Source organism: Suricata suricatta, chromosome 13 (genome assembly GCF_006229205.1).
Source record: "Suricata suricatta isolate VVHF042 chromosome 13, meerkat_22Aug2017_6uvM2_HiC, whole genome shotgun sequence".
In the NCBI taxonomy this organism is placed as follows: Eukaryota; Metazoa; Chordata; class Mammalia; order Carnivora; family Herpestidae; genus Suricata; species Suricata suricatta.
In genome coordinates, this window is record NC_043712.1 from 5,686,405 (window position 1) to 5,714,167 (window position 27,763).

Consider the following 27,763-nt stretch of genomic DNA (forward strand, 5'->3'; position numbering starts at 1 on the left):
CCGGCAGGGGCTGGAGGGCCGCGGCGACGGCGGCTGGGCCTCCGCGGGCTGGTCGTCAAGGGCGGCCAGGGCTGTGTCCACGTCGGCGTCCTCGTCCACCTGCTCCGAGCTGGAGCGCTGCCGGCCCCAGGAGGACTTGCGGTCCTTCCTGCGCTCCTTCTCGGAGATGGCGCGGCCCGCCTCGTCGGGGACCGGCGGCTCCGCCCCGCCGCGGCCCTGCCCGTCGCCCTCTCCCCGGTCGCTGCTCGAGTCGCAGGACAGGAACTCGTCCTCTGACGGGCTCCGGTCACCCTCGCGCTTCTCGTCCGTGTCGCTCGAGTCGGAGTCCCGGGCCTCCACCAGCGCCGCCGCTGCCGCCACCACCGGCTCCTTGAGCTCCTCGTGCAGCTGGTCCATCAGGCAGCGCAGGAACTCCTGGGTGTCCTGGAAGCAGCGGCAGGGTCAGCGGGCCTGGCCCCGGGGCGGCTGGACCTGCCACAGGCACCCGGCTGCCTGGACCCCGGCAGATCTGTCTCGCGGGTCCCAGCGGTGCTCCATGCAGGTGCACTGAACGGGCCTCACGGTGGCCTCCGTGACAGTTCCCAACCCCCACTCCGCCGAGAATGCTGGGGCCTGAGAGCGTCCCGCAGCTGAGCAGAGCGGCAGAGCGGAGGACGCCCGCGGGCCCCAGGAGGCTCCAGTGTCCTCACACACGAAGGGCCGAGGCAGCGAGAGCACCGCCCTGGAACGCGCGCCATGCCGGTCTGGGCGTCAGAGCCGGGCCGGGGGGTGACCCTGCGCGTCCCCGGCGCAGCGCGGACCGCCTACCTGCTGGGCATAGCCGCGGAACATCGGGTTGACCAACTTGATCCCATGAGACAGGCTGGTGGGCACGACGTAGCTGGGGCTGTGGGGAGACTGGACCGTTAGCGCGGGCGGCCCGCTCGGGCGGGCGGTCCCCGAGGGCCGGTGGGCAGGCCGCTGGGGCGCAGGATCGGACTCAGCACCGGGTCTGCTCTGACTCTGGGACCGGCCGACGTGGCCAGGAACCCCCGCGGCTGGCACCTCCCCGTGTTCAAGAGGGAAAATGCCAAGTCACGGCTCCACCGGGCAGAGAACCCCTGCCTGGGGATGGCCTCGTTTCCTGTGAGTCCAGAACAAGCCCACTTTAAAGTTGTTTTCTTTCTGAAATGCTTCTTGTGGTGTTTCTCGTTTGAAAAGTAATCCATGTTCATTTTTGAAAACATCTAAAATTTCAGAAGAGCCCAACAGAGAGACATCACCACTGACAGCACCTCCGGGAGAGAACTGCCGTTAAGACTTCTAGATTTTTCCATGGAAACAGACACACACAGAAAACAGACGTGGCTTCTGAGAGAACGAGAATGCCAGCGCATTGCGCTGCTTTATACTTTGCTTTTACGCTTAGTATATCTCTATGCACTCATTTTACGCTATTCCCAAGTTTCCCAGAGAAATGGGTCTAATCCAAACTTCTAGCCTTTGAATTCATTTTGCACCGAGCTAAACCCCTGCCCGGTCAGCGCCAGCCGCCACTCATGAGACTCTCTCCCCCGCGGACGGTGGCAGCGGGACCTCGGAGCGGTTGTGGTGAGCGTCGGGGCCTCAGCACAGGTCAGCCCAGAAGCGGCCGCTGGCTCAGCGCCACACCAGGTTCAAATGCTGGCGCCACCTCTCACAAGCTGAGTGACCTTGAGCAAGACTGTAAACCTCTCTGAACCTCAGTTTCCTCAATTTGTGCCACAGAACTGCCATGAGAGTCACACGGGTGAGGCGCGGCAGGTGCACAGGGAACGGCCCAGGCAGAGGTGGGGCCCCGTCCAAGGGCTGAGAGGAGCCCCACCCCCCTCCCGGCCCCACGCACCCGCCCAGGCGCAGGGGCTCCGAGACTTACCGTTTCCTGTGCCAGACCTCAGAGACCAGCTTCTGGTAACTTTTGCACAGGGCTGGCTTCTTGTCCGTGCGCACCAGGCCTCCACACTCCAAGAAGAACTGGGTGAGCGGAGGGCTAGGGGCAGGGGAGGGAGTGGGTCAGACAAGAAGGGGCGTGTGGCATGAGCTAGAACAAGCTGGGGAGAGGGGCGCCCGGGGGGCTCAGTCAGTTCAGCGTCTGACTTCGGCTTAGGTCATGATCTCACGGTTCATGGGTTCAAGCCCTGCATCAGGCTCCGTTCTGACAGCTCAGAGCCTGGAGCCTTTCTTTGGATTCTGTCTCCCTCTCTCTCTGCCCCTCCCCTGCTCATGCTGTCTCTCTCTCTCTCAAAAATAAATAAAACATTAAAAAAAAAAAGAGCTGGGTAGAGAAGCAAAAGCTCACATGGTGGGGGGGAGGGGCATCCTTAACCCCTGGAGCCAGAAAGGCCTGCGGCCGACTAGAAGGATCCCACCGCCGCATGCTGAATTGTCTCCCCAAATTTATAAGTTGAACACTTTGGAATATGACTGCATTTGGACACAGGGCCTCGAAACAGGCCGTTAGGTTAAAATGACGTCCTCCGGGCAGGCCTTAGTCTGATATGACTGGTGTGCCCATACCAGGAGGAGGTGTAGACAGACATGACCAGGGGGAAGGTGACACAGGGGAAGGTGGCCACCCGGAAGTCAGGGAGAAAGGCCTCACAAGCAGTCACCCCGCCTGCGCCGTGACCTGGAGCCTCTGGCCTCCAGAACAGGGACAGAATACATTTCTGCTGCTTAAAGTCTTCTGCCAGGGGCGCCGGACGGCTCAGTGAAGCATCAGATCCTTGGTTTCAGCTCAGGTCATGATCTCAGGGTTTGTGAGTTTGAGCCCTGCGTCGGGCTCTGCGCTGACAGCTCAAAGCCAGCTTGGGATTCTCTCTCTCTCCCTCTCCCTCTCTCTGTCCCTCCCCCGTGTGAGCACACTCTCTCAAAAAAAAAATAAAAAAGAAACATTAAAAAAATAGAGTCCCTGACGGTCATGTTTTGTTACAGACGCCCCCCAACGTGGAAGCAGGCCTCTGCCCCGTCCCAGGGCTGCCGGGCCTCCCGCTTCAGCGCCCCCTGGCGGCTGCTGCTGCGCCAATGGGAGAGGACCCAGCACCTGCCAGCCCATTCTGGGGAACTTTCCCGAACCTGAAGGCGTCCTACTTTCCCCTTGTGTTTCAAAAGCATCTCTGGTTACTTAAGAAATGCACATTCATCGTAGAGAGACTGGAAAATCTAGATGAGCAAACGCTAACAAGGGGTTTAATCCTGCCACGTGAAGACGGCTCCCCTGGACATTTACCGTTCCAGGCTTTCCTAGGCAGATGCCCCTCCCTCCTTCACGCAACTGTGCACCGAGTCCCCACCAGGTGGGACACCTGTGTACCGGGCACAGGAAACGCCCTGGCCTCACCGACTTAACAGCCCACCCTCGACAGAAAGGACTAATTTTCCCCCCAAATGGGACTGTGCCACACACAACTTTATTCCCACTTGCCATGTCTGACCCCTTCCCACTTGGAAAATACTGTCCTACACTCACTGTATATCTAGGCTTTGTTATTTTTTTTTAAAGTTTTTAATTTATTTTGAGAGATAGAAAGGGGGAGAGAGCATGAGCAGGGGAGGGGAGGGGCAGAGAGAGAGAGCACGGGCAGGGGAGCGGAGGAACAGAGAGAGAGAGAGAGAGAGAGAGAGAGAGAGAGAGAGGGAGAGAGAGAGAGAGAGAGAGAATCCCAAGCAGGCTCCTGGCTGTCAGCACAGAGCCCTGACTCAGGGCTCGAACCCATGAACTGTGAGATCATGACCTGAGCCGAAACCAAGAGTTAGACGCTTACTTAGCGGACTGAGCCCCTAGGGTCCCTACAGGTGGCCTTTAACGTGGACCTTCACACCGTTCACTATAAGCCACAGGGTGTCCCCATCCTCCCAGGTCGCCTCCCCAGGACTATGACCGGAGGGATTGCTGGGTCCGAGGGCACATGTTTTCTAAGGGGGTGTGACGCACGTCTAAACGAGTGCATCTGGGGGCAACAAGCGCAGCCCAGCCGGGGGCAGCTGGGGACAGGGCCCGGCCCCCCAGCGCCTGGACGCGGCGACAACCTACCAGTTGGACAGGGCCTGCAGGGCGGCGTTCATGTAGCAGGAGTTCCCAAGGTTCTTCATGCCCGTGAGGCCTAGGGGGCCAGTGCACACGGGAGGGGGCAAGGTAAGGGTCCCGCCACTCACACAGAGCCACCAGGCCCCAACCCGAGGACGACGTGGGTGGCTGCCGTCCCTCCCCAGAAGTCTGCCAAGCTAGCTTCACGTGCTCACGGTGGCTGCGGGCGCCCGAGTGCTTCCAACAGATGGACTGCTTTCCCTCTGCCCTCTGCCCACCGTCGGCGGCACACAGGCCAGGAGGCCGGGTGTGGAGCGGCCGGCCTGCCCAGGGTCACGCGTTGAGGCTGGACGGCCAGCACCCCCAGGAGAGCCACCACACTCTGCGGAGTGTCGGTCACGCCGCCCACAGGGCCCGATGTGCCGCAGAACTCCCCAGCCCACCGCAGAGGCCCCCGGCCCGGCCCGACATCCCCCCCAGCTCTGGGGTCAGCTACCTCGAGGTTTCAGGTCATCCTCCTCTGACTCAGACTCTCCTTCGTCAGCCACGGCAATAGGGACAGTTTTGAGGGGGTGCAAGGGCAGCGGAGGGTCCTATGGGAGAGCCGCAGAGTGAGGAGGTTGGGGAGGCGAGGGGGTCCGATTAGGGGCAGGGGTCTGAGGCCTGCATGCTCCCCTGGGGGGAAAGGAAGCCCGGTCCTCCCACCCCCACCCCCATCGGGTCCACCCATCTGAGCAGAGGACACCCAGAAAAAGATGGCTCCGGCAGCCCCATCCCAGGAAACTTGGATCTTATTCACACTAATAAAAATGGGGATTTATAACAAATTTGGAAAAAAACAGAAACAACGAATAATGACATACAATCCAACTTTCCCAAGATGACCACTATTACGTATGGAGTTATGTGAGTTTTTTATTCTTAAAACACACACGCCCCCAAAACCAGATACTGCATGTACACTGTCTTATAGCCTTTCTTGTAATAATCATAACCAGCTGCACTCTTGCAAACGGGTCCCGTAAACATTTACTGAGCACCTACTACGTGACGGTCACTGTGTAAACGCGGAGCAGACACTCGCGGGCCTCCCCGAGCTCCGACTCCAGCTGGCCAATCCCACAACGTGCATGCTGACCAGAGGCCGCCCTCCAGGCGTGGGTCTGCCGGGCCCACCGCCTTCAGGTGCCCCACGGTGCCCCACTCAGCACATCGTTAGGGTTCCCACCGCAGTGACTACTCGGGGTTCCCGGGGCAGGGGTGTGTCTTAGATGGGGGGGAGATGGTGGGGAAGGGGGGCTCTCCGCAGGCCTGGAAGCCTCCGCGCTGGCCCCAGGCCCAGACTCTGGGCAAGCCCTGCCCTTGCACGTAGCCTGCCCGTGGCCTGTGAACCCCCGAGGGGATGCCCTTCCCAGGAGGACCTTTGTGTCCTCAACCCCCCCCCCCCACCGAGAACACGGACCAGGGACAGATGCTGTCTAGGACCCACCAATCCCCGCTCCACCGAGGCGGGGGTCACAAGGCCCTGCCCCCAAGGCATCACCGCCAACGAGGCTGACCCCGCCGCACCCCCTTACCTGCTCTGAGAACTTGGGCGAGTGGCCTGCGGGGGGCGCTGCCAGCCTCTGCTCCAGGAACACCTCCTTCTCACAGGCGTAACACCACACCCGGAACGTGGTCAGGTTCACAGTCAGGTGGTGCTTTTTCGCCTAGGGGGCAAGATCGAAGGGAGGCTGGGGATACCCCAGCCCAACAGGTGCCCCGGGGCTGCATCTAGTAAAGGGCCCGGAAGAAGAGAATGTGCGCCCCGCCTCCAGCCAGGAAGGCCATGGGCTGCCGTTTACGAGTCACGCACATGTGCTACACACGTGCACCTGCTGGCACCTCAGCAGCAAGCCTGCCACTTCTGTTCCTATTTTACAGACCCAGCAGCAAGGCCCAGAGTGGGGAGATGGAGCTGGGAGGCGGCTGGAGCCGGCGTGTGAATCCTGGGTCACCTGCCTGCAGGGCCCGGGCTCCCGGCCCCAGCGCTCACCTGAGCGTGAATGGTGCTGTGGTCGGCGAAGGATTCTCCGCAGCCAACGTAGGGGCAGGCGACCTGGGGAGAGAGGGAAGGGGAGAGGACCAGGGACTGGACCATCTCCACCACCAGGACCAGGGCCGAGGCCCTGCCGCCCCACAGGAAAGCGCATTTATGCACCTGAGCTCCACCGGAAAGGGCGGCTGCCCTAAAAGCAGCCCCAGCCGCTGAGTAAGGTGGGCAGGTGCCTTGGGCTACTGGCCGCCTACGGAGAAGCCCAGGCCGGGTCCCAGCAAGACGTGGGCCCAGCTGAGGCCCGCCTGTGTGACACCCAGACCCTCCCCCTACTTCCTTATGGGCCAGTAATTGAGACCCACAAATTGGACCATTCTGGGGACCCATAGGCCTTGCCTTTGACCTTGCACTTCCCTATCCCACAACTACCAACCCACCAGACCCACTGCAGGCCTGCAGCCCAGCGATCGGCCTGCTTCTCCACAAGAGGTCAACCGCGCAGGCTTGGGAGGACTTCCCGCCACGAAAGACACGCCATTTCCTGCTGAGGGGCCCCAAGGACACGGGACCATGCCTCAAGCCTCTTGCTGCCCCCGAGGGCCCAGGCAGTATTCTGCAATCTGCTTTAGAACTGAGCGACAGGCCCTGAAGGCCGAGGCCAGACAGAGTCCCCTGGTGGCCCGAGTGTCCTTTTTTTTTCCTTTCTACTTGGCATTTGTTTTCAAAGAAATTTTAAGTAGCAGTCATTTGCAACAGGATTTTAAACGTAATAAATGCACGTTTGTAGAAAACCGTGGAAAATGCGACAAGAATTCCAGAGAGAAAAATGAAAACTACCCCCAAATCCCATTCCCCATAGAAAACGGCCTCGCTTGGACACAGGTCTCTTTAATAAGCAAGAACAACGAGTCGAGACTGGCTTCTGCTGGATGCCGTCCACGGACCACGCACCTTGCTGGTGTCATCTCGTCAAATCCAGCCCAGCCCCACAAGGTGGGGACAGCTGCTCAGCGACAGTGGCCCCTTACAGGTGGAGAGACAAGGCGCAGGCTGGCCCAGGGACAGGCCACCACGCAGAAGAGCCAGGGCTCAGAGCCAATGTACCATCAAGTCTCCCGCACACACGCGAGTACAGACCCTTCCCTTTCATGCGGATGGGATCATTTAGTGTGGAGTCTTGCTCCAAACAGCCTGCTGTCTTCTCTCGTCATTTCTGGTGGCTGCCCAGGCAGCCAGCCAGTTGGGGGACCTGCTGACTCTGGCTCCCTCTTGGCTCGGGCCCCACCCCTGAGACTCCGTGCCCTGTGTCTCTGCCCAGGGTTCCCAGCGGGGCCCACCAGAGACAGACATTCCAGCCCGGAGTCCAGACCAAGCTCCACACCCCCCACCGCAGCAAGGGTACCTTACCTGGAGACAGGCCCACAGGTTCGGTCCAGTAACACCACACGACTGACAGGTTCCCTGGGCCAGGCGAGGGGGGAGGGAAAGAGCCAAGTGTGAGCAGCCGGGGGCGGCCAGCCCGGCCAGAGGCACCGCACACTCACCCCGCCGGACGCCAATGCCCGCCCCCCACAGCTCTCCCTCCGCTTAAAGGCTTTTTTTTTTGCCTCGGAAAGGCCTCCACCAGCCTGCCGATCTAAATGTCCTTCCTCAGGGCGCCCGGGTGGCTCAGTTGGCTAAGCGGCAGACTTCAGCTCAGGTCATGATCTCATGGTTCATGGGTTCAAGCCCTGCGTCAGGCTCTGTGCTAACAGCTCAGAGCCTGGAGCCTGCTTCAGATTCTGTGTCTCTTTCTCTCTCTCTGACCCTCCCTTGTTCACGCTTTGTCTCTCTCTGCCTTTCAAAAATACATACATGTTAAAAAAAATTTTTTTTTAAATAAGTAAAACAGCAATTCCCAGCTGAGCCTCCACGCTGCCTGAGGTGCCCGTCAGCTGTGAGGCGGATTCTAAGTGCCAGCTGCGACAGCACTTACAACCTGGGGCCCAGTCCGAGCGAGGGACGGCCACGGCCAAGTTCTCCGCACGAGGCTCCTGCAGTCCCCGCCAGTGTGTGGGCGGCAGCTCTTTGGGACACGTGAGGAACCGGGGCTCAAGGTCACGCCCTGCTACAGAGCAGGTCAGGAGGGGAAGCGGAGGAGACTGGGAAGAGAGCCCCCCCAACAGGAGAGCGGGCTTCCCCCTCCCACACCTCGGCCGGCCGGAATTCTGCGTTCTCACGGAACCGGTTTCTGGCTGTGTCAGTAAAGGGCCCGAACGCGGAGCTCCCCGCAGGGTTGCGGTAAGGCAGGCTGGACCCGGGATCCGCGATCTGACTCGGGGTCTCCCGCTGAGGGCTCTGGGGACAGCGGAGACCAAGCTACCGCCAGGCCGGGCGCTCGGAGCAGCGGCCCGGCCCTGCCCGGATTTGTCATCTCCTTTCTGATTGTCTGATTTCACAATTCACTTCCTTCTTCCAGGGTTTCCGTTTGGTTTCAGTCGTTTGAGTGACAAAAGTATCCTGTGCTTGTTTGCCTTTCTTCTTTAGGCTCACAGGCCAACGTGGGGCTCAAACTCAAGACCCCAAAATCAAGAGTCGCATGTTCTACTGACTGAGCCAGCCAGGGGCCCTGTATGTGTGTCTTAACAGTTCAGACGACACATCCGTGCTGTACATGATCTCAAGGAGCGCATGCGGTGTGTAATACTTACAGATGTTAGAAAAACCTGAGACCTCTCTCTCTGTACTTCCCTTTTTTTTTTTTTAATTTTTGTAATGTTTATTTTTGAGAGAGAGACAGAGTGCGAGCGGGGGAGGGGCAGAGAGAGAGGGAGACACAGAATCGGAAGCAGCTCCAGGCTCTGAGCTGTCAGCACAGACCCCGATGTGGGGCTCGAACTCACGAACCGCGAGGTCATGACCTGAGCCGAAGTCAGACGCTTAACCGATGAGCCACCCAGGCACCCCCACCATGTTTTCTTCTGCTACAACGTACATGCATATACTTGGGGGAGGGGGTGTGATTTTTCAGAAAAATAAGATCACACTATACGTATTCCTCTGACCCAGGCTTCTGTCACCTCCTTACGGCCATCTTCCCAAGGCTGCATGCAGACACCACACCTCCCCAGCCGCTGTAACGACAGTGCCCCACGCTACGGGCACACCGTAGTCACCCGTTCCCTTCTCCGGGGACTGCCACCGGTTCTCTCCTCAGACAAATCAGGCTCAGTAAATACTGCCGTGTTTGTGTCTTTCTAACCGGCACCCACACCTCTGCGGGGCCAGTTCCCACGCGTGGGGCTGGGCCCCTGAAGTGCGGGAACGCCCACCGGACCCCACCACGGTGCGGTCTCCTCCCCTCTGTTGCTGTCGGCCCAGCTTGGATCGGCCTGTGGTTTGTCCGGCAGACGAGAAAGCAGTCACCTTAGGCTCCGTGGCAACGTCCGGCCGCTCGGGAAGTGAAGCACCTTTGCTCAGGAGGCCCTCGGCCATTTGCGGCTCCTCCTGGTGCCCGCCCTGTCCGCGTCCCTACCCCTCCTGGTGTTTTACAACCGCCTGGGCTCCGTTCTGCAGACTCCTGGGTGCTCGGAGAAGGGCGGAGGACGTGCTCTCTGAAACACCGGCCTGGGGCGTTCCGGGCGTTCTCGGTCCTCGTGCCCCAGACCTAACGCCTCCCAAAGGCTGCCGTGCCCCAGCCCAGACCCGCCTCCTCGCTCACCGCTCTGCCCTCGGATCCCCTCTTCCTGCCTCCTCTGGAGGAAAAGCCCCTCGGTCTGTCTCACTGGTGCCTCTGCGCAGACTCAGAGAGCACGAGTTCCTGCAAAGGCACCGCAGCCTCGCTCTGCCCTCTCCCTGACCACACGAGAAGCAAAACTACTTCGAAAAGAAGCCTCGGGTACTTTGAAAACCTGATCCCCTCCCACAGGCCCAGGCGGAACCAGCTCAGGCCAAAGGCCACCCGGGACCTGCGGGGACAGGGAGGCGGAGTGACTAGCATCAGGGGCCCGGAAAGAAGAGAGGGCAACGTAGAGCGTAATTCTAGACCCCCCGCTCCCGGGACTGTGCCCCCCACACACGACAGCACCTCCACGAGGCCATTCATCACAGCGCCGCCTTCACCATGTGCGGAGAGCCTGGGTGCCCACCTGCGGAGGCGCAGGTACGGGGTCTGCATGATGAGACCCCATGCAGCTCTGAGGCAAACAAGGACAAAGTGGTCTTTAGGTACCAGGGTTGAAAGAGCTCCAAGATCTACTGTCCTACGAAGGAAGCAAGTTACAAAAGCGTCTAGGGGCACCTGGGTGGCTCGCTCGGTTAGGTGTCTGACTCTCGATTTCAGCTCAGGTCATGATCTCACGGTTCGTGAGTTCGAGCCCCGCATCAGGCTCTGCACTGACAGTGCAAGCCTGCTTGGCATTCTCTGTCTCCCCCTCTCTCTGCCCCTACCCCCTCATGCTCTCCCTCCCTCTCTCTCTCTCTCTCTCAAAAATAAATGAATTAAAAACAAGAAAGCAAATTTTAAAAAAGCATCTATAGTGTAGCATGTTACCTTCTATATCATGAAGAGGAAAATGAAAAATAAGCATATTTGCATAGAGAAACTCTGAAAAAGTACAAAAGAAACTGATGTAAGTGGCTCCCTAAAGGGGGGAGTGGAGGGGGAATGCAGAGGCTGGGAGGGAGACCTCTTGGTACTTTTTTTTATGTTTATTTTTGAGAGAGAGACAGCATGAGCAGGGGAGGGGCAGAGAGAGAGGGAGACACAGAATCCAAAGCAGGCTCCAGGCTCTGAGCTGTCAGCACAGAGCCCAATGTGGGGCTCAAACTCACCAACAGGGAGATCACGACCTGAATTAAAGTTGGATGTTTAACCGACTGAGCCACCCAGGTGCCCCTGGCTTTTTTTCTTTTTAATTTTTTATTTTAAGTAGGCTCCACGCCCAATGTGGGGCTTGAACCCTGAGATTAAGAGTCACATGCTCTACCAACCGGGCTAGCCAGACAACCCCCCCACTTAAAAAATGTTTGGGGGGGCACCTGGGGGGCTCAGTCGGTTAAGCATCTGGCTTCGGCTCAGGTCATGATCTCACAGTTCGTGGGTTCAAGCCCCGCATCGTGCTCTGCGCGGACGGCTAGCTCAGAACCTGGAGTCTGCCTTCAGATTCTATGTCTCCCTCTCTCTCTGACCATCCCCTGCTCACGCTGTCTCTCTCTCTCTCAAAAATAAATAAAACATTAAAAAAATATTAAAAAAATTTTTTTATTGACATGGATACTTTTACAGGGTCCGATTTTGAACCAGAGAAAAGTATCACCCAGTCAAAACATCCTCCCACTCAGCCCGCCCTCTTGCTCTGGCCTCCCCAGACCCTCCCCAGGTCACACGTGTCAAAATGTCGGCGGACGCAGAGCATGACTCAGTCCCTGCCCCGGGAAGGCTCCAGCCGCTAACGCTCGGGGCGCTGGGGGCTCCCCAAGGGACGCTCTAAGCGGTAATTACTGGCTGCGGGGATGTGGCCCCGGAAGGCTCCGTGCACAGACGCCAGCCCTTCCCTCTGCACGGAAGCTAAGCAGAGGCTGCCGGGAAGCCGGTTCTTCAACTCCTTCAAACACTTCCTTCGCAAACATCTGCACCTCAGGAATCCGGCGGCCCTGGGTGTGGGCCCCAGCTCTGTAAGGTCGGACCCTTTACCTTCGATTTGAACAGCAGGTCCTCCTTGGTCACCTCCCCTATGGAGTCCAGGTGAGGGCAAAGCGTCCTGGAGTCCCCCATGCTGGCCGGGGCTCACCTACAAGGAAACACAGGGAGCCTGGGTGAATGGCAGCCCCTGCCGGAGGGAGGCGGGAGGCTACTGGGTCCGCGCACATGGTGGTCTCAGGTCCTGGCTCTGCCACCTCTCAGCCGGGGGGTCAAGAAAGCCCCTTCTCGGAGCCTCACGGTCCTTCTCTGGGAATCGGGTGTGCCAGTGCCGCTCAGGAGACTAACAAACAGGTGCGTGCAAAACCGGCCACTCGTGCACAGGCCCTGTGGCTTGTACCAACGTCACTTTACTGGTTGTGATGCTGTGACGTTGTGCTGCAGACATGCCGAAGAGGTGGTACCCGGGGGAAACTGAGCGAAGGGAACGCAGGACCTCCCTGGGACAGTCGTGGCCACTTCTGTGAATTTCCAATTATTCCCAAAGAAAATGTGTAGAAACAGGTAGCTGAACTTGCTTCAGCCGCCCCCAAGTTTTCACAGAAATCGCACTCAGGGAATCTGACTCCCGGGTCTCCAGCTCCAAACTGTTGTCCGGACCAAGATTAAGTGGAGCCAACGTGGTTTAAGCAAAGGCAGAGGTGGTGTGTCCGCTGCGGGGAGCGGACCCCCACCCTCTCCTGACACGGTCAGCCAGGGGCCCCCGGCCAGGATGGGCGTTACGGGTGCTGATCAAGTCCCAGGTAGCAAACCTAGGGGTTTCCGTGCATCGTTTCTTGGAAGACTCCCCTGGACAGCTGTGATTAGCCCCATTTGACAGCTTTGGAAACGGGCTCCTTCTGGGCTCTGGGCTCACAGCAAGGAGTGTGAGAGCCAAGACGGAAGCCCCAGCTGCTCGGACTCTTAAGGCCTCCCTTGATTCTCTCTCGCTTTTTTTTCTTTTAATGTTTTTATTTATTTTTGAGAGAAAGATCGCGAGGGGGAGAAGAAGTTGGGGGGGGAGAGAGACACACACACACACACACACACACACACACACACACACAGAATTGGAAAGACGCTCAGAGCCTGATGTGGGGCTCGAACCCTTGAACTGTGAGATCGTGACCTGAGCCGAAGTCGGACACTTGATCGACTGAGCCGCCCAGGGCAACGGAAACACACGCAAAAGCAGACAGCTTCAACAAGGAGCCGTGCAGCCATCCTTGCTTCGGCCCAAACGCCCACTTCCTCTTTTGGGTGAGCAGACCCAGATACCGCCTCGGTTCAAAGGTGTGTGTTCTTAAAAGATAAGGACTTGAAAAAAAGAAAACGAGAAAAAAAACCACCAGACATAACCACAATTCTGTTATTTCCCCGAAAATAATTTCCTCTTGGGTCCGTGCTCGAGGGCTACAAATGGAAGGGGAGGCTGGGGGCCTACCTCTGCGCGAAGCGACACCCCCAGCACGTGGCCGGCGTCCGCATGCTCCGTGGACGGCGGGCGGTGGTGGGCCGAGCCGGCTGGAGAAGTGCAGCCCTCGGGGAGGGAACCTGGGGAGACAGACCGGCTCACTTCTTATGCAGCGCCATCATCTTGCACTCGCTCTCAGCGCCGACCAGCGGCTACGAAGAGGTCAGAAGCCTTCCTGGGAGGGACAGGTGCAATTCTGGACGTCTGGGGCCTCCGCAGGCTGGACCGGCTCCCCAGGTCATCCACGGACACCAGAAAAACATACCTGTCCGGGGAAGCTAAAGGCTTGTGCAGAGCTGGTGGGTCGGGGCAGCCCCTCCTCGCGGGTTGTGGTCCCCGAGAGCAGAGACCTGCAGGAGTGTGCACGAGTGGGCCACAGCCTCTCCAGCTACTGCTCTGGCTGCCACAGCCCGTTAGCCTCCTGGCCTGAAGGCTCAGCCCATCCCGTGCATGCCACCGGGACCCTCAGATCATCCTTGGAATTTCCCAAGGATGCTGTGCTGCTCGGGCCCCAGAGCCCCGATGCTGAGCAGCCCCAGGCCAGAGGCACAAGTGAGTGCACTCTAGTATCTTCACTGACTGCCCCTCCCCAGCCTTGCTGGCCTGCAGTCTCCCAGACATGAGCAGTTCAAAGAGGGAGAGGCAGTTAGAAGCCAACATTTAAAATGGCCACATGGCAAGGATCGGTTCAAGGGTCTGAATTCCAAGCCTCTTCACCTGAAGCCAGAGTTTTTAGGGTTTTTGTTTGTTTGTTTTCACTGCGTCAGGCGCACCAGGCTGGCGAGCGGCAGTGTGGGAGTGGGGGCAGGGAGTAGCTTCGGTGTGCGTGGCCCCGTCTTCCCAGCCAGGTGGCCTGAGCCAGCTCATGAGCCTGACGCCCAGGGCTGCGCACGGAGCCCGGGACAAGGATGCCGGTGACAAGCCCATCTTGATTCACACGTGCACTCAGACCACTCTCAGACGGGGGAGGAAAAGGAAAAGCCCAGTGGGTAACGACCCTCCATGTGTCCTCACTGCCCCCATTCTACAGAAGAAACAGAACAGAGCCTAAGGAACTGACCGACTTGGCCAAAGTCAGTCCTCAGCTAGTAAGTCGTGGGTGGGGACCTGGTCAGATTGTCTGGTGCAGAGCTGGGCTCTGAATCAGGGCTTGGCAAATCTTGTCTAGATCGTGGGCCATGTGGGTCTTTATCACCTGTTCTTCGTTTTCTTACGATGATTAAAAATATTTTTATTTTTCTTTTTTAACAGAGGTCTTTTTTTTAATTTTTTTTTTGAGAGACAGAGGGAACAGGGGAGGATCAAAGAGAGAGAGAGAGAGAGAGAGAGAGAGAGAGGGGAACAGAATCTGAATCAGGCTCCAGGCTCTGAGCTAGCTGTCAGCACAGAGCCCGATGCGGGGCTCAAACCCACAAACCGCAAGATCATGACCTGAGGCGAAGCCGGATGCTTAACTGACTGAGCTACCCAGACACCCCTCAAAAATATTTTTGAAAAATTTCCTAGCTCAAGGGCCTTGCAAAACGATGCTAGCCCACTGCCACAGTTTGCTGCCTCTCATCCTAGCGCGCTGTGCCGCTGGGAACTCATAAAAACAAGCCCGGGTCACAGACATTCCACGTTTCACTGCATACAAATCACTACTTTAAATAAGGCAGGTAGCAGAGAAGAGCCAAGAGCGTTCACCCAGCCCCAGAGTTTTTTCTAAGTAAGCATTCAGGACGTGCGCAAAGACAGACTGACCAAGAAAGGCGAGGGTATGTTCAGATACGTTCAGATATGAACTAGATGCAATCTAAGCAAACAACAGGCACTTAAGCAAACAAGCACACAACCACACTCTGTCGTGCTTTGCGGCCATTAAGACTAATACATACTGAATCTTTCTATCCGTGAAATTCAGTTAGATCTAAATAAATGGAGAGGTACACCACGTTCATGGACAGGCACATTCAATACTAAGATATCCATTCTGCCCAAACTGGTCCATAGATTCAATGTCATCTCCTTCAAAATCCCAGCAAGCTTTCTTGCAGAAATCGTCAAGCTAATTTAAAAGTTTATACAGAAAAGACCTAGAAGAGTCAAAACAATATGGAAGAGCACAAAGTTGGAAGATTGAGACCATCTGGCCTAAGAATTTCTATAAAGGTTCAGCAAACAAGTTAGTGGGGTGTTGGTTCAAACACAGACATACATGTAGCTCAAGGGGAAAGAAGCGAGTGTCTAGAATTAGACGTGTGCGTGGGTGGTCAACTGATTTCCAGAAAAAGTACTGCTAGAATTCAACGGGCAAAAGGCAGTCTTTTCTACAGAGGCTCTCCACATGGGGAAATAAATGACCTTTAACCCCTACCGAGTATCAGGCACAAGACTTATTTAGAAATGGATCACAGACTTTACGTAATTGGTGGTCCATAGAGGGCATTCTTTTCCAGGGCTCTGGAAGAGTCCGTTATCCTAATATACATTGTTGCTAGAATCCCGGTTTGCATTCTCATTTTCCAACTGATGACACTTCCCCCCCCTACTTCTTTCTCTTCTGGTCTTTTGTTTGCTCATGGCGCTGCTGGAGCTCAGCTTCAGAGCCCTTTGGTTTTCAACCTTGTCTTCGGCCTTTGTCTCAAATACCTGCTGCAGCTGTCGCTCCTTCACCCTCAGCCACACGCTCCATCCCTCCATTCATGCCCAAGGGCTCTGCGCACGCTGCCCTTGACTCTTGCTGCCACTCCCCTCTCAGGCACAGCTGCCGTTTCCTGCTTCTGCACTTGCCCGGGCACAGTGTGGTCCGTGACATCCTTCAAGCCCTGCACGGATGTCCTTATCAGCCTACTTCTTAGAACTGCAAAACCCCAAACTTCACCGTTCTCAGCTCCGGCAGCACCCAGGATGCGGACTTCCTCCCCACTTCTGCAGTCAACTCCCGTCACGCCATCGGCCCCGCCATCGCGAGAGCTGAACGGTCCTTCGGGTTTTCAACAAGCTCTCCTCCTTCCTCACCTTCTGCTTCCGAATCTTCATATTTTCACTGTACGCGCTTGGATCTCTTTACTTGGTTTTAAGCCCTTGGCGCACCTCTGGTGTGAGCATGTCTGCTCTTGGCAGTAAGTGGGGTAACGGTCACTTTTTCATAAACCTGGTGTCCAATGGTTTACGTCCGTCTTCTGAAGGGGCAACGCCGCGCCCCATTAATCAGGCTCCTGGCGTGTGCACACTAGAACCCTGCGCTTCGGCAGCCTTCCGATTTACTGTCGGCATAAACAATGACAGGCTGCCAGCAAGGACGTCATCGGCCCCATCTCCTAACCCTGGGGCATCGGCGATTGTGGGCAGCAACCGAATGCCACCTTCTTTAGTGAAAACTCGGACTGTTTCGGTCTTTTTTATTCTGTAGGACCTGGGTGCTCTGGAGAATACAAATATGTGAGGACCAGAAGTTGACGACCGTCTGCCCCCCCCCCCCCCCCCCCCCCCCCCCCCCCCCCCCCCCCGATTCAGGCTCACCTGCAGCCGTAGTGGGAGTTCAAGCCCCCTGTCCACTGAGTTTCGGAATGCTTGGCTTGGGAGCTTTGCAAACCTCGCAGAGCCTCTGAGGTCCATCTGGGGAGCCACCACGGTGCCGCTGTGGACGCGCCTCCCTCCGCAGGGGTGGGACCACGCTGACCCACGCCCCCGACCCCACGGCAAGCAGCCCCGGTGCAGCCCAAGCCGCCGGTTCTCCTGATCTCAGACTTTAAACAACAACAGTTAAAACTCTAAAACTTCTAGAGTAAAACACAGGAGAACATCTTTGAAATTTGGAGTCCACAAAGATCTTAGGACACCAAGGGTGTTAATTATGACAGGAAACACTGAAAAACTGGACTTTCCACAATTAAATGCTTTTCTTTTCCAAAGACGTTAAGGCAAATGAAAACGGAAAAGCTGCAGACTGGGAGAAAATGTTCACGACACATGTAGGACGGGGAGGCAAGGAGCCATCGATCGACAAAACTCTTTCAAAAGGTGTGTTTTGGGGGCGCCTGGGTGGCTCAATCGGTTAAATGTCTGACTCTCGATTTGGGCTCAGGTCACAATCTGACGGTTTGTGAGATCGAGCCCTGCATCCGGCTCCTTGCTGAAGGGTAGAGCCTGCTTGGGATTCTCTCTCTCTCCCTTTCTCTCTGCCTCTCCCCACCTGTGCTCACTCTCTCTAAAATAAATAAACTTAAAAATTTTTTTCAATTAAAAAAAAGGATAGAAAGGTGCATTTTATTGGATATAAATTATACCTCAATAAAACAGATTTTAAACCCTGAATAAAAAAAAAAAAAAAACACACTCTGACTTATGACCTGTATTATCGACATGGCTAAACCTCAGAGGACGTTGAGTAATGAAAACAAACTGCACCACTTGCACCCGTGGGCATGGCCGCTATCCAAACACAAAAAACTAAACCAGAAAAAAAACCCAACAATGTTGGCGAGGATGTGGAGAAACTGGAACCTTGGCGCTCCCGGGGAGCAGTAAGATGGTGTGGCTGCTGTGGAAAACGGCATGGGGGCGCCTCAAAACTTAAACCGGGGATGACGGTAAGGTCCAGCAATCGCCCTTCTTGATACAACCCTGAAGCACTGCTAGCGGGGACGTGAACAGACACCCGAACCCCTGTGTTCGCAAGAACCAAAGGGGGACGCAGCAAAGGGACCATCGAAAAATGAAAGGATGGACAAGATGTGCTCTGTCCACTCAACAGATTATTATTCAGCCTCAAAATGGAAGAAAATTCTGACTCATGCTACAAGATGAACAGGGTTCAACAATGCACCCTGAGGGCATTATGCTATGTAAACTGAGTCAGAGGAAAAAAGATAAATACTATATGATTCCACTTATATGAACTGCCTGAAGGAACCAGCGCTGCAGGGACAGCAAGAAAGCAGAGGGTGGGTGCGGGTCGGGGGGGTGATGTTCAGTGGGGGTATGGTCTCGGTTTGGGGAGATGGGGAGGTTCTGGAGCCGGATGGGGGTGACGGCGATATAGGGGTGCGAATGTACTTAATGCCACGGGACTGCACACTGAAAATGATTAAGACACTACGTTTTTATGTATTTTACTGAAATTTTAAAAATGAAATTTTCAAAAATAAAATTTTCAAAAGTTGCAGAAAGGTGTGTGTGTGTATATATATATGCACACATAGTAGGAGGCCATTAAAAAGAAAGTTTAGGGGCACCTGGGTGACTCAGGCGGTTAAGCTCAGGTCATGATCTCACATCGGGATCAAGCCCCGCATCGGGCTCTGTGCACACCACTAGCTCAGAGCCTAGAACCTGCTTTGGATTCTGTGTCTCTTTCTCTCTGCTCCTCCCCTGTTCACGCTCTGTCTCTGTCTCTCAAAAATAAATACATGTAAAAAAAATTTTTTTTTTAAGTTTAAAATGGGGGAGGGGCAGAGAATGATACGAAGCCGACCAGCCCACGGCTGCACCACACACTGTCCACTGCCTCTGTCCTCTCTCAGCTGCGCTGTCCCCTGACCAGGAAAGGCATCTGCGGGCCACCCTGCCCAGCACTGTCCGCCCAACCCCACCATCCTCTCTCCCGGGCAAGGCCCATACTTTGCATGCTCTATAAGCGTTTTGGTCATTTACCTATTTTCTGGTCTAATGCCTGTCCCCTCTCAAGAACGTGAGCTCCCCAAGCACAGGGCCGTTTTGTGCACCGCTGCAGCCCAAACGCCTGCAATGGCACCTGAGGCCCGCCAACGTCTCAGTAAACATTCGCTGAATGGATCAAAAGTGCAAGAGGCTGGAAAACACGATCACAGTGAAACGCCATGGCGGTAAAGGAACCTTGCTTTGTGCCTACGACAATGATGCTATTGTCATTTCTGGGAGGATGGAATCAGGTTGATTTCTGTTTCCTCCTCTTTTGCCTGTCTGCATTTCCTACAGAGAATGGATGCTGCTTTTGTAACATACACCCTGATAGGTTACTTTTAATTATCTTTAAAGTTGCCAGGGGCGCCTGGGTGGCTCTTGATTTTGGCTCAGGTCATGATCTCACGGTTTGGGGGTTTGAGCCCCGAGTTGGGCTCTGTGCTGAAAGTACAGAGGCTGCTTACGATTCTCTCCCTCTCTCTCTGCTCCTCCCGTATTCACGTGCACTCTCTCTCTCTCTGTCTCTCTCCATCTCAAAATAAACACTTAAAAAATCAAGTTTCCAAAATAAAAAGAACTATGCATTTGGCCTCTGGTATGTGACGTGTCCTTCCTGGGTCGTTGCTTTCCCCAGGCCCCAGAGAGAACATTGGGGGAGCATGACCTCCCTCCCCTGGGGACTCTTGGGGCCCACAGAATGTGGACGGGACACCTGAGGTCCATTTCAGAGACGGGGCAGCCGCTCCAGAGTGGTCCCAGAAGCCTGGACAGAGAAATCCCTCAGCTGCTACCTGGGTGGTTTGAAAGTAAAACCTTCTAGGGCACCTGGGTGGTTCAGTCAGTTAAGCGCCCAGCTTCGGCTCAGGTCACTATCTCATGGCTTATGAGTTCGAGCCCCATATCGGGCTCTGGGCTGACAGCTCAGAGCCTGAAGCCTGCTTTGGATTCTGTGTCTCCCTCTCTCTCTGCCCCTCTCTGACTTGCTCTCTCTTGCGCTCTCTCTCAAAAATAAATAAACATTAAAAAATATGTTTAATAAAAAAAAAAGAAAGGAAAACTTTTTACCATGTAGCTCATTCACTTGAAGATCTGCCCTTAACGCCTTTGTGTTGTTTTGTCTGCCACACTAACTTCCACGTTCAGTGAGAAATGTTCATCTCCTCCTACCTTTCTACCCTAAAGTAGAAAGAGGTTTTGTGTGTGGTTTGAATAAAATTAATATTCACCCCTGTAGAAGCTGGAGGGCGTCTCCACTAAAACGGAAAAAAACGGTTACTGCACGATCTTCACAGGCATGAACGTGTAATTCAAGAATGGAAACTCAAAACTCATATAACAACAAGTTTTTGTCAAGAATCGGCTTGTGCGCAGGGAAAAGCGAGGGGGGGGGTACCACGACTGCGTACACAGGACCCGAAGCACCACAAGTGCCGGTCTACAAGGGCTGCGCTCCGTTTATCTCGGGTCCCTACGTGTTTTCGCGTCGTTTTATCTCGGTATCCAACTGGCCTGGCGTGGGGCAGTGGAAAAGGTGCCAGGTCTGGGCCCTGCCCTCATGGGGCACGGAGGCGCCTATCTCCGCAGCAGGGTACCCGTATGCAGCCTCCGGGGACGTGATCATTCTCAGCAGCAGCCTCCTTTTTCTGGGCTCCTACCCTGTGTCAGTTGCTCCATCATTAGCCCCGGAGGTGACTGTAATTACAGAAGAGACACCACCAGCCCAGCGTTCAGCTCCTCGCTCGGCACTTGCTAAGCCGTGTTGTCATTAGAGAAGTCGGTCGCCCCTCAGTTCCCCCATCCATGAAACGGGGACCAAGACAGCAGGGAGGGTTGCGAGAGAGTGTGGGGAGGCGAGGCACAGAGCCCATCTGGCATAAGGGCATCCGATCACGTGGCCCGGGGTCTGTCTTGACCTGCACGGTGAGAGCGCTCAGACAGGTTGTGTGGACTGTAGTTTGTGTCACTGGCTGTGTTTTTTACGATCAGGGAACTGAGATGGGCAGGAATTTGAGTCACACGCCCAAGGGTGCCCTCCATCAGCTTCCCGGCCAGGGCTCCGCTGCCCAGGCTGGCGCTGGCTCTGAGCAGTCGCTGAGCCCTGCTGTTCTCGCCTTGGGAAGAAGGGAGGCCCTGGCCTGGGAAGCCATTTGCCCAAGACCCTACAGCGAGGAAGCGACACGGCGAGGAAGGGGCCAGCTTGTATCTGCCTTCACGGTGCTTCCCGCTCTTGTGGAGTGCACACAGCAGGCACTTAATAAAGACTGAAAGAAACCTGTGCAGCCGAGGAAGCTAGATCCCAGGAACATGCCCTCCAGGAGCAGCTGGGCTGCGGGGAGTCAGCAAGGCACCTGCCATGGCCAGTGAGGCAGGGCACCTCCCCTTCCCGGCCAGCCAGCCTGGCCTCCTCTCCTGGGGCAGCAAAGCTGGGAGGGAGGCTCCGGCGGGTCTGGCGCAGAGCCCACCCATCATCTCAGGCCCCGGTGAGGCTTCCGGCAAGGAGGAGGGGAGGAGTGCCCCCAGCCCAGGGACAGGCAGGCGGCATCTCTGGGCCTGGCATCAGCTGCTCAGACCAGGCCTTGAGTGCCCATTACTCATCATTTTCCTGGCCTTCCTGGCTACGCCCTCCTCCCAGCAAGGAGCCCGGCTCCTTAGGTTGAGAGAGGGTGCCTGCCAAGCCCCCGCCAACAGAGAGACACACCCACCTGCCCTGACCGTTGCCACACCAGCCACCCCACACCCCTGCCCACCCCTCTGACCCGCAGAACCTGTCCCCTTTCCCTCCCTCCTGCCCACTTCTCTCTGCCCTACCTCCAAGCAACGCCATTTCTCCGAAAACACAAATACATCCCTTCTGTTGACCCAGTCTTAATTCCCTAAGAGTCCGCCATCCTCCTGACTCCCAAGGCAGAACCCTCAGCCTCCTCCCACCCCGACAAGTCTTGCTTGCCTCTGTTTCTCCTCATTGGCCTTACCTGCCTAGCCCCTGCCAGGAATGGCCCGGAGTGACGGAACTGATACAAACAGACCCCCCCCCCCCCGCATCCTTACCACCATCCTGGAGGTCAGGCAACAATTCAGGAGCTGAATCCATCTCCACCTCCATCCACTAAAGGAGGAGAGGCTGAGGCTCAGAGAGGTGGAGCAGCTGGCTGGAGGTCACACAGCTACTGAGCCGCCGATCCAGGGTTTGAACCCAGGACTCCCGGCCCTGAAGTCGGTGCTCTCAACCGTCAGCCCCACAGTCTCCCAAACGGCCCCAGCCAGCCTGGAGTGAAGACAATCTTCACCTCCTCTGACCCAAACACCCACATTCTGAGGGCAGCTTCCTCTGGCCTCCTGCATAAGAGCCGCTCCTGAGTCATGCTTCACACGGAGCATTTTCCTGCTCCACTTAAACTTCTGAAGTCTAGGATACCATCTCTGAAGCCTAGCACTGCAATTTGTTCCAAGCTCTGGAAGAGTCAGTTCAGTGGAGAGGGCGTGGGTCTGGGGCCACGCCGGGATGGCAGTCCCAGAAGCAGTGACTGGCCCAGGTCCCTGGGAAGCCACACATCCTGGCGTGAGGAAGTAGGAGCAGAAACTCCGACTCAGACCCCTAACACCACAAGGCAGGAGAGGGTCTGAGACGTTCACGCCAAAGGTCACGTAGCCAGTAGACGGCAGAACGGGAACTCGAGGGAAGAAGAGGCTGAGGGAAGGGGAGGCTCCCGCCCGGAGTCACGTGGTCAGTGGGCACACTGGGGGCTTGAACTGAGAGTCAGGACCTGCACCTCAGTCCCCCTGGTTTGGAATGTTACCGACCAAACCGCAGATGAGAATACACCAATTTAAATGTGCGACTCAATCCCCGGTCCCACTGGTGATTCGTTGTCTCGCTCTGTTTCCACAACTCTCATCACCTTCTCATATACTTGACGTGCTTGTGTTGTTGGGGCCTGAAGTCCGCCGGATCAGGGATGTTTTGTCTCTTTTGCACCCTAGCGTATTTCAAGGACTAGAACAAACAGTGCCTGCTCCATATGGTAAAAGCTCAGTAAATATCTGAGTAAGTGAATTAGTCCAACAAACCTTCACTGAACACCTAGTACAGCCAAGCTGTCAACTGCAATCACTGTGCCGGGTCCCAAATCCCCCTAGACACGAATGGCCCCTGAACCAAGCCTAACCCAGAAAGGAGCCAGCAAACCAGCCCCAATTCAAGCCAAATCCATCCACGTTCTTAAACAACCAAACTCTTGCACAAAACTAAAACATGACACATCTCTGAACTGAAGAGAACCCAAATTCTCTGGAGGCTCCCTCCGACAAGCAACGCCATCTCACCACCACCCCCCAAAAAGGCCCAGCAAGACTTAGAGAGTCCACAGCCCCTCAGCCTAGCCACCCAGATTCACAGCTGCCACGTCTCCCGCATTACTTTGGCGAGAAACGGGTCTCAGACCTGCCACCGCCCAGGTGGGGAGCAGCACTGGGCAAGTTCATTTGTACCAGACACTCCTCCCCGGGATGTCAGAGGAGAAGAAGGGTCGGGAAATGTCCTCGGCCTCCTGGCCCTCTCCCTAGTGCACTCCAGTACCTCCTAGCAGAAAGGTCGCTGTGGGGGGGGGGGGCGGGGGGGGCCACAAAATCAGAACTACCTCTGAAAGTGTGACATCTGCAGGCATAAACTCCCGGGGTTCCTGCAGCAATTCCCAAGCCCCCCCTCCTCCAGCCAGCAGGCGCAGGATGGCCAGCGCTGCCCAGGTGCCTCTGGGGTTGGCTGAACCAGACTGCAGACAGCAGCAAGACTCAGAGATTTTAATATATAGCTTGTGACCAAGGCCAAAAAGCTGTTCCAAGAAGTCCTGGTTCCGTGTGTCTCACTCCAGGGAAGAGAACAGCAATCTCAGGAGAGACTGTTGCAGAGAAACTGTCTTGCAGAAGAGGAAACTGGGCCCCATCGGCCCCTCCCCCCCAGCCCACGGGCCACAACAGCAGCTGCCGCAAACATTTAGGGAGCGTCGGTGCCAGGCACTGTGCAAGACCTGCAGCAGAGGCGGGCCCTCCGCTTGATCCCTGCTCCCCGCGCCAGCTGTGCAGCCTCGGGCACCCACCGCCTCTCTGAACCAAAGTCTTCTCACTGGCAAAATGCAAGAGAACTTCGGGGATCGCTGTGAGAGTTCACGGAGATAACGCTTAGGTTAGCCCCCCCCTCCTCCCCACCTCCGCCTTGCTGGCACAATGTAGCCTTACAAAGGGGCAGGGCTTTCAAAGAACAGGATGGGCCTAGACTGAGAAAAGGAATGTTAAGAGGTCCCTAAAAGTCCTGTAAACCGTTATTTACACATTTAGTGATTTCCTAAACGTTCCTTGATGCCTGTTGGGTTTGTTTGTTGTTGTTGTTTTTTAATAAACTTAATCCTCACAGCATCCTGGGGGTGTAAAGGGCAAAGGGCAGAGCCACAGTCCTCATGGCAGAAGAAGACAAGAAACAAGGCCCCTAAGTCCGGGGAGGCGGCCGGCAAGCACCCGAGGAGGGGCCGCCTGCCTTCAACCCCTCCGGAGTAGGTTCAAAACATCGGACGCGGGGATGAAGTGGCCGGAGGCCGTCATTAGCGGGGCAGTCGGCGCCAGGACTTTAATTCACCACGGCTAAGAAGTGGTCATCTTTTATCCCTAAAGGAAAAAACGCATGTCAGGGCCCAGACCCTGGGGAAGTAAGTCAGCGCCCCGAGACGCCGCACTCGTGCTTTCAACGCGGGGTCAGGCCGCCGCAGAAATAAAAGAGATGGCGGCCCCGGTTCCGGAGAAACAACGAGCCCCCGGGGCTCCAAGTGGGGCACCGGGGCCCCAGAGGCCATCCCCTGCCTGAGTGCCGGCTGGAGGAGGGGAGAGCGCGGCGGCGGCCGGGGGTCCCGGGCTCCGCTCACCTGGCAGAGGCGTTCTGCGCTCCCGGCAGGGCCAGGTCCCAGCCCGCCCGGAGTCAGGCTGGGGTCGCCCCTGCTCGGAGAGGCCCGGTCCCCCCACCACCCCGAAGCAGCCGGCGGCGGCCCGGAACTCACCTGCCTTCGCAACCGCGCCGCCGCCGCCTGTCAGTCAAGCGCACCCACCGCCGCACCACGCAGAGCCGTGGGGCCCGCTGGCCGCGCCCCGCCTCCTCCCCCTCAGCCGCCCAATCAGGAGAGGCGAACGCCACGAATGGGGGCGAGGCCATGAGAGCGGTGCGGGCCGGGGGCGGAGCCAGGAGGATTTGGGGCGGGGCAGGGAGGTGCCGGCGCTCAGCGCTCTGACCTCACTGCCGCGCGCCGGAAGCAACCCGGGCCACGGCACAGGGGAGCGGCGGCGGGACCGCGGGGGCCGGTGAGATCATGCCGGTCACCGGGAAGAGTTTCCGCCGGCGCCGGGCCGATTCGGAGTCGGAGGAAGATGAGCAGGACTCAGAGGAGGTTCGGTGAGTTTGGGGTGGGGCTTCCAAAGGGCAAGAAGAGAGAGCCGGTTTGTGATACTCCTCACTGGCCAGCCAGCTCGTTGACTGTGAGCTGAGGTTGCTGTCCCTATTTACGGACCAAAAAAACAAAAAAACCCTGAGACTCCTAGGGTTGAGGCCGCCGCCGCAAGGCCGCAGTAGCGAGAGGTTCCCCAGGATGTGCGGTGGCTCCGATTTCAATGGGTCTAAACGCAGGCTTGCCGTCTGGACCGTTGTGCCTGCGGCTCAGCATTTGGACAGGGGTGCCCGTCGAAGTTGCCTTTTGAGTCTGGGTTCCGCGGAGGGTCTCTCAGCCTGTGCGTTGCCTTTTTTCAGATTAAAACTGGAAGAGACCCGCGAGGTGCAAAACTTGAGGAAGAGGCCCAACGGGGTGAGGTGGGTACCGCAGGGGTCCCAGAGGAGGAGGCGGAGAGGACAGACTCACACCCCCGGCTGGGTCGCCACCACGATGATCTCCCCAGACATAGCCCCTTCTCCTGACAACACCGTACACCTTACATTGCCCTAAAAGGAGGCCAGCGTTCTTTGCGGACGTTTACCCAGGAGACGGCCCGAGCCGTATGGTCTTGAGGTTTGCTCCGGAGGTGCAGAAACAGATTATTAACTCGTGGGGGGTTTTACACCTGATTGCGAAATGCACATGGATAGGTTTGGAAAACATTTTAAAGTATAACCAAAAAAGTAAGCAGCATACGTAATTCTCCCATCCGCAGGTAACCAGTGTTAACATTGAATGTTATGTCCAGTCTCTTTTTTGGAGATTTTAAGTTTTATTCCGTGCCGTTTTCAGCCCATCGCATTTTGGGCATTGACATCATGGATTGTTTTTCCCAAAAACCTTTGTAGGGGCTGCCCAGTATTCCACCACGTGTATGTGCCGTAATTTAATCCCTTACGTAGAGGTTGTAGGTCATTTGTAAATGTTCATCATCAAATAAGGGTGCAATAGGTATTTTTCTACATTTGTCTTTAGCTTTGTTTTCCCGGAAGGCAAAATCTTAGAAATGAGATTTTCAAGCCCAGATAATGCCAATGGCGTTGTAGGAAAGCGATCACTTTACCCCCCCACCCCCCGACCCAGCATCTAGAGTGCTTCATTTTTAAACTATTTATTTGTGTAGGCTTCCCCAGGTGGCTCTGGTGCCCAGTCCTCAGGTCTTGCCTTCGCGCTAATGTTGCTACAGACTTTCTAAGCGTTCGGTCTCATGTCTGAATTGTGCCATGTCTCTCTCTGTCTCACTCTCTCTCTCTCACTCTTCTCTTGTTTTGGCTCAGTGCTGTGGCCCTGCTGGTAGGAGAGAAGGTACAGGAAGAGACCACCCTAGTGGTGAGTTGTGGGGTCCTTCTTGGGAATGGACAGCTGTGGCTGGACTCTAGTAGGTGACTGTGTTTTCCTTTAGGAAAATAGGGGGGCGCCTGGGTGGCTCAGTCGGTTGAGCATCTGGCTTCAGCTTAGGTCATGACTTCGCGGTTTACGGGTTCAAGCCCCGCGTCGGACTCTGTGCCGACAGCTCGGAGCCTGGAGCCTGCTTCTGATTCTGTGTCTCCCTCTCTCTCTGCCCCTCCTCTACTCAGGCTCTGCCTCTGTATTTTTCTCTCAAAAATAAATAAACGTAAAAAAATAATAAACATCAAAAAAACATTTTTTAATTTAAAAATTTACCAAAAGAAAAGACCACCGGAAAATAGTTACAGAGAGGGAGGGAGACAAACCATAAGAGACTCTTAAATACTGAGGACAAACTGAGGGTTGATGGGGGTGAGGGAGAGGGGAAAGTGGGTGATGGGCATGGAGGAGGGCCCTTGTTGGGATGAGCGCTGGGTGTTGTATGGAAACCAATTTGACAATGAACCATATTAAAAGAAAAAGACCACTGCCAGTTATACAGATGCTTCCTCACAGCTGTGTCTGCTTTCTGCAGGATGACCCCTTTCAGATGAAGACCGGCGGTATGGTGGACATGAAGAAACTGAAGGAGAGAGGCAAAGATAAGTGAGTGCGAGACTCGCTCAGGGACTCACCTAGCGCCCCCCCCCCCCCGGCCCCCCGTCTCTGTGCCCCCAGGGAGCTGGGCCCCACAGCAGCTCTAGTGGGACATTCTGAAGTATCCTTTGTGTTTTGCAAAGCATGCGCAGTTTAAAAACAAATGAGGGGCGCCTGGGTGGCTCAGTCAGTTGAGTGTCCGGCTTCGGCTCAGATCATGATCTCATGGTCTGTGGGTTCGAGCCCCGCATCAGGCTCTGTGCTGACAGCTAGCTCAGAGCCTGGAGCCTGCTTCAGATTCTGTGTCTCCTTCCCTCTCTCTCTCTCTGACCCTCCCCTGCTTGCACTCTCTGTCTCTCAAAAATAAAATAATAATAATAATTTTTTAAAAATTAAAACAAAACAAAACAAATGAAAGCAATGGGGCGCCTGCATGGTTCAGCCTCCAACTTTG

General features: G+C 56.1%; 3 protein-coding genes across 3 annotated transcripts in view; 2 read left to right on the forward strand and 1 right to left on the reverse strand.

The window, feature by feature from the left end:
• Positions 1-24,998, reverse strand: part of USP20 (ubiquitin specific peptidase 20) — a 37,702-nt gene extending 12,704 nt beyond the window's left edge. Inside the window, exons 1-11 of the mRNA XM_029921062.1 lie at positions 24,901-24,998; positions 13,184-13,293; positions 11,755-11,851; positions 7,488-7,541; positions 6,081-6,143; positions 5,623-5,754; positions 4,542-4,638; positions 4,052-4,121; positions 1,895-2,008; positions 808-886; positions 137-423 (exon numbers count right to left, since the gene is read on the reverse strand). Of these exons, the coding sequence (XP_029776922.1) occupies positions 137-423; positions 808-886; positions 1,895-2,008; positions 4,052-4,121; positions 4,542-4,638; positions 5,623-5,754; positions 6,081-6,143; positions 7,488-7,541; positions 11,755-11,835 (977 nt within the window). The 5' untranslated portion in view covers positions 11,836-11,851; positions 13,184-13,293; positions 24,901-24,998. The remainder of the gene's footprint in view (positions 1-136; positions 424-807; positions 887-1,894; positions 2,009-4,051; positions 4,122-4,541; positions 4,639-5,622; positions 5,755-6,080; positions 6,144-7,487; positions 7,542-11,754; positions 11,852-13,183; positions 13,294-24,900) is intronic.
• The window catches only part of LOC115276945 (torsin-1A), a 27,481-nt gene continuing 12,876 nt past the window's right edge, over positions 13,159-27,763 (forward strand). The window contains exons 1-3 of the mRNA XM_029921063.1: positions 13,159-13,765; positions 20,444-20,519; positions 20,681-20,688. Of these exons, the coding sequence (XP_029776923.1) occupies positions 13,159-13,765; positions 20,444-20,519; positions 20,681-20,688 (691 nt within the window). The remainder of the gene's footprint in view (positions 13,766-20,443; positions 20,520-20,680; positions 20,689-27,763) is intronic.
• C13H9orf78 (chromosome 13 C9orf78 homolog) overlaps positions 25,126-27,763 on the forward strand; it is a 7,499-nt gene continuing 4,861 nt past the window's right edge. The window contains exons 1-4 of the mRNA XM_029920034.1: positions 25,126-25,289; positions 25,641-25,700; positions 26,601-26,652; positions 27,248-27,318. Coding sequence (XP_029775894.1) covers positions 25,207-25,289; positions 25,641-25,700; positions 26,601-26,652; positions 27,248-27,318 — 266 coding nt within the window. The 5' untranslated portion in view covers positions 25,126-25,206. The remainder of the gene's footprint in view (positions 25,290-25,640; positions 25,701-26,600; positions 26,653-27,247; positions 27,319-27,763) is intronic.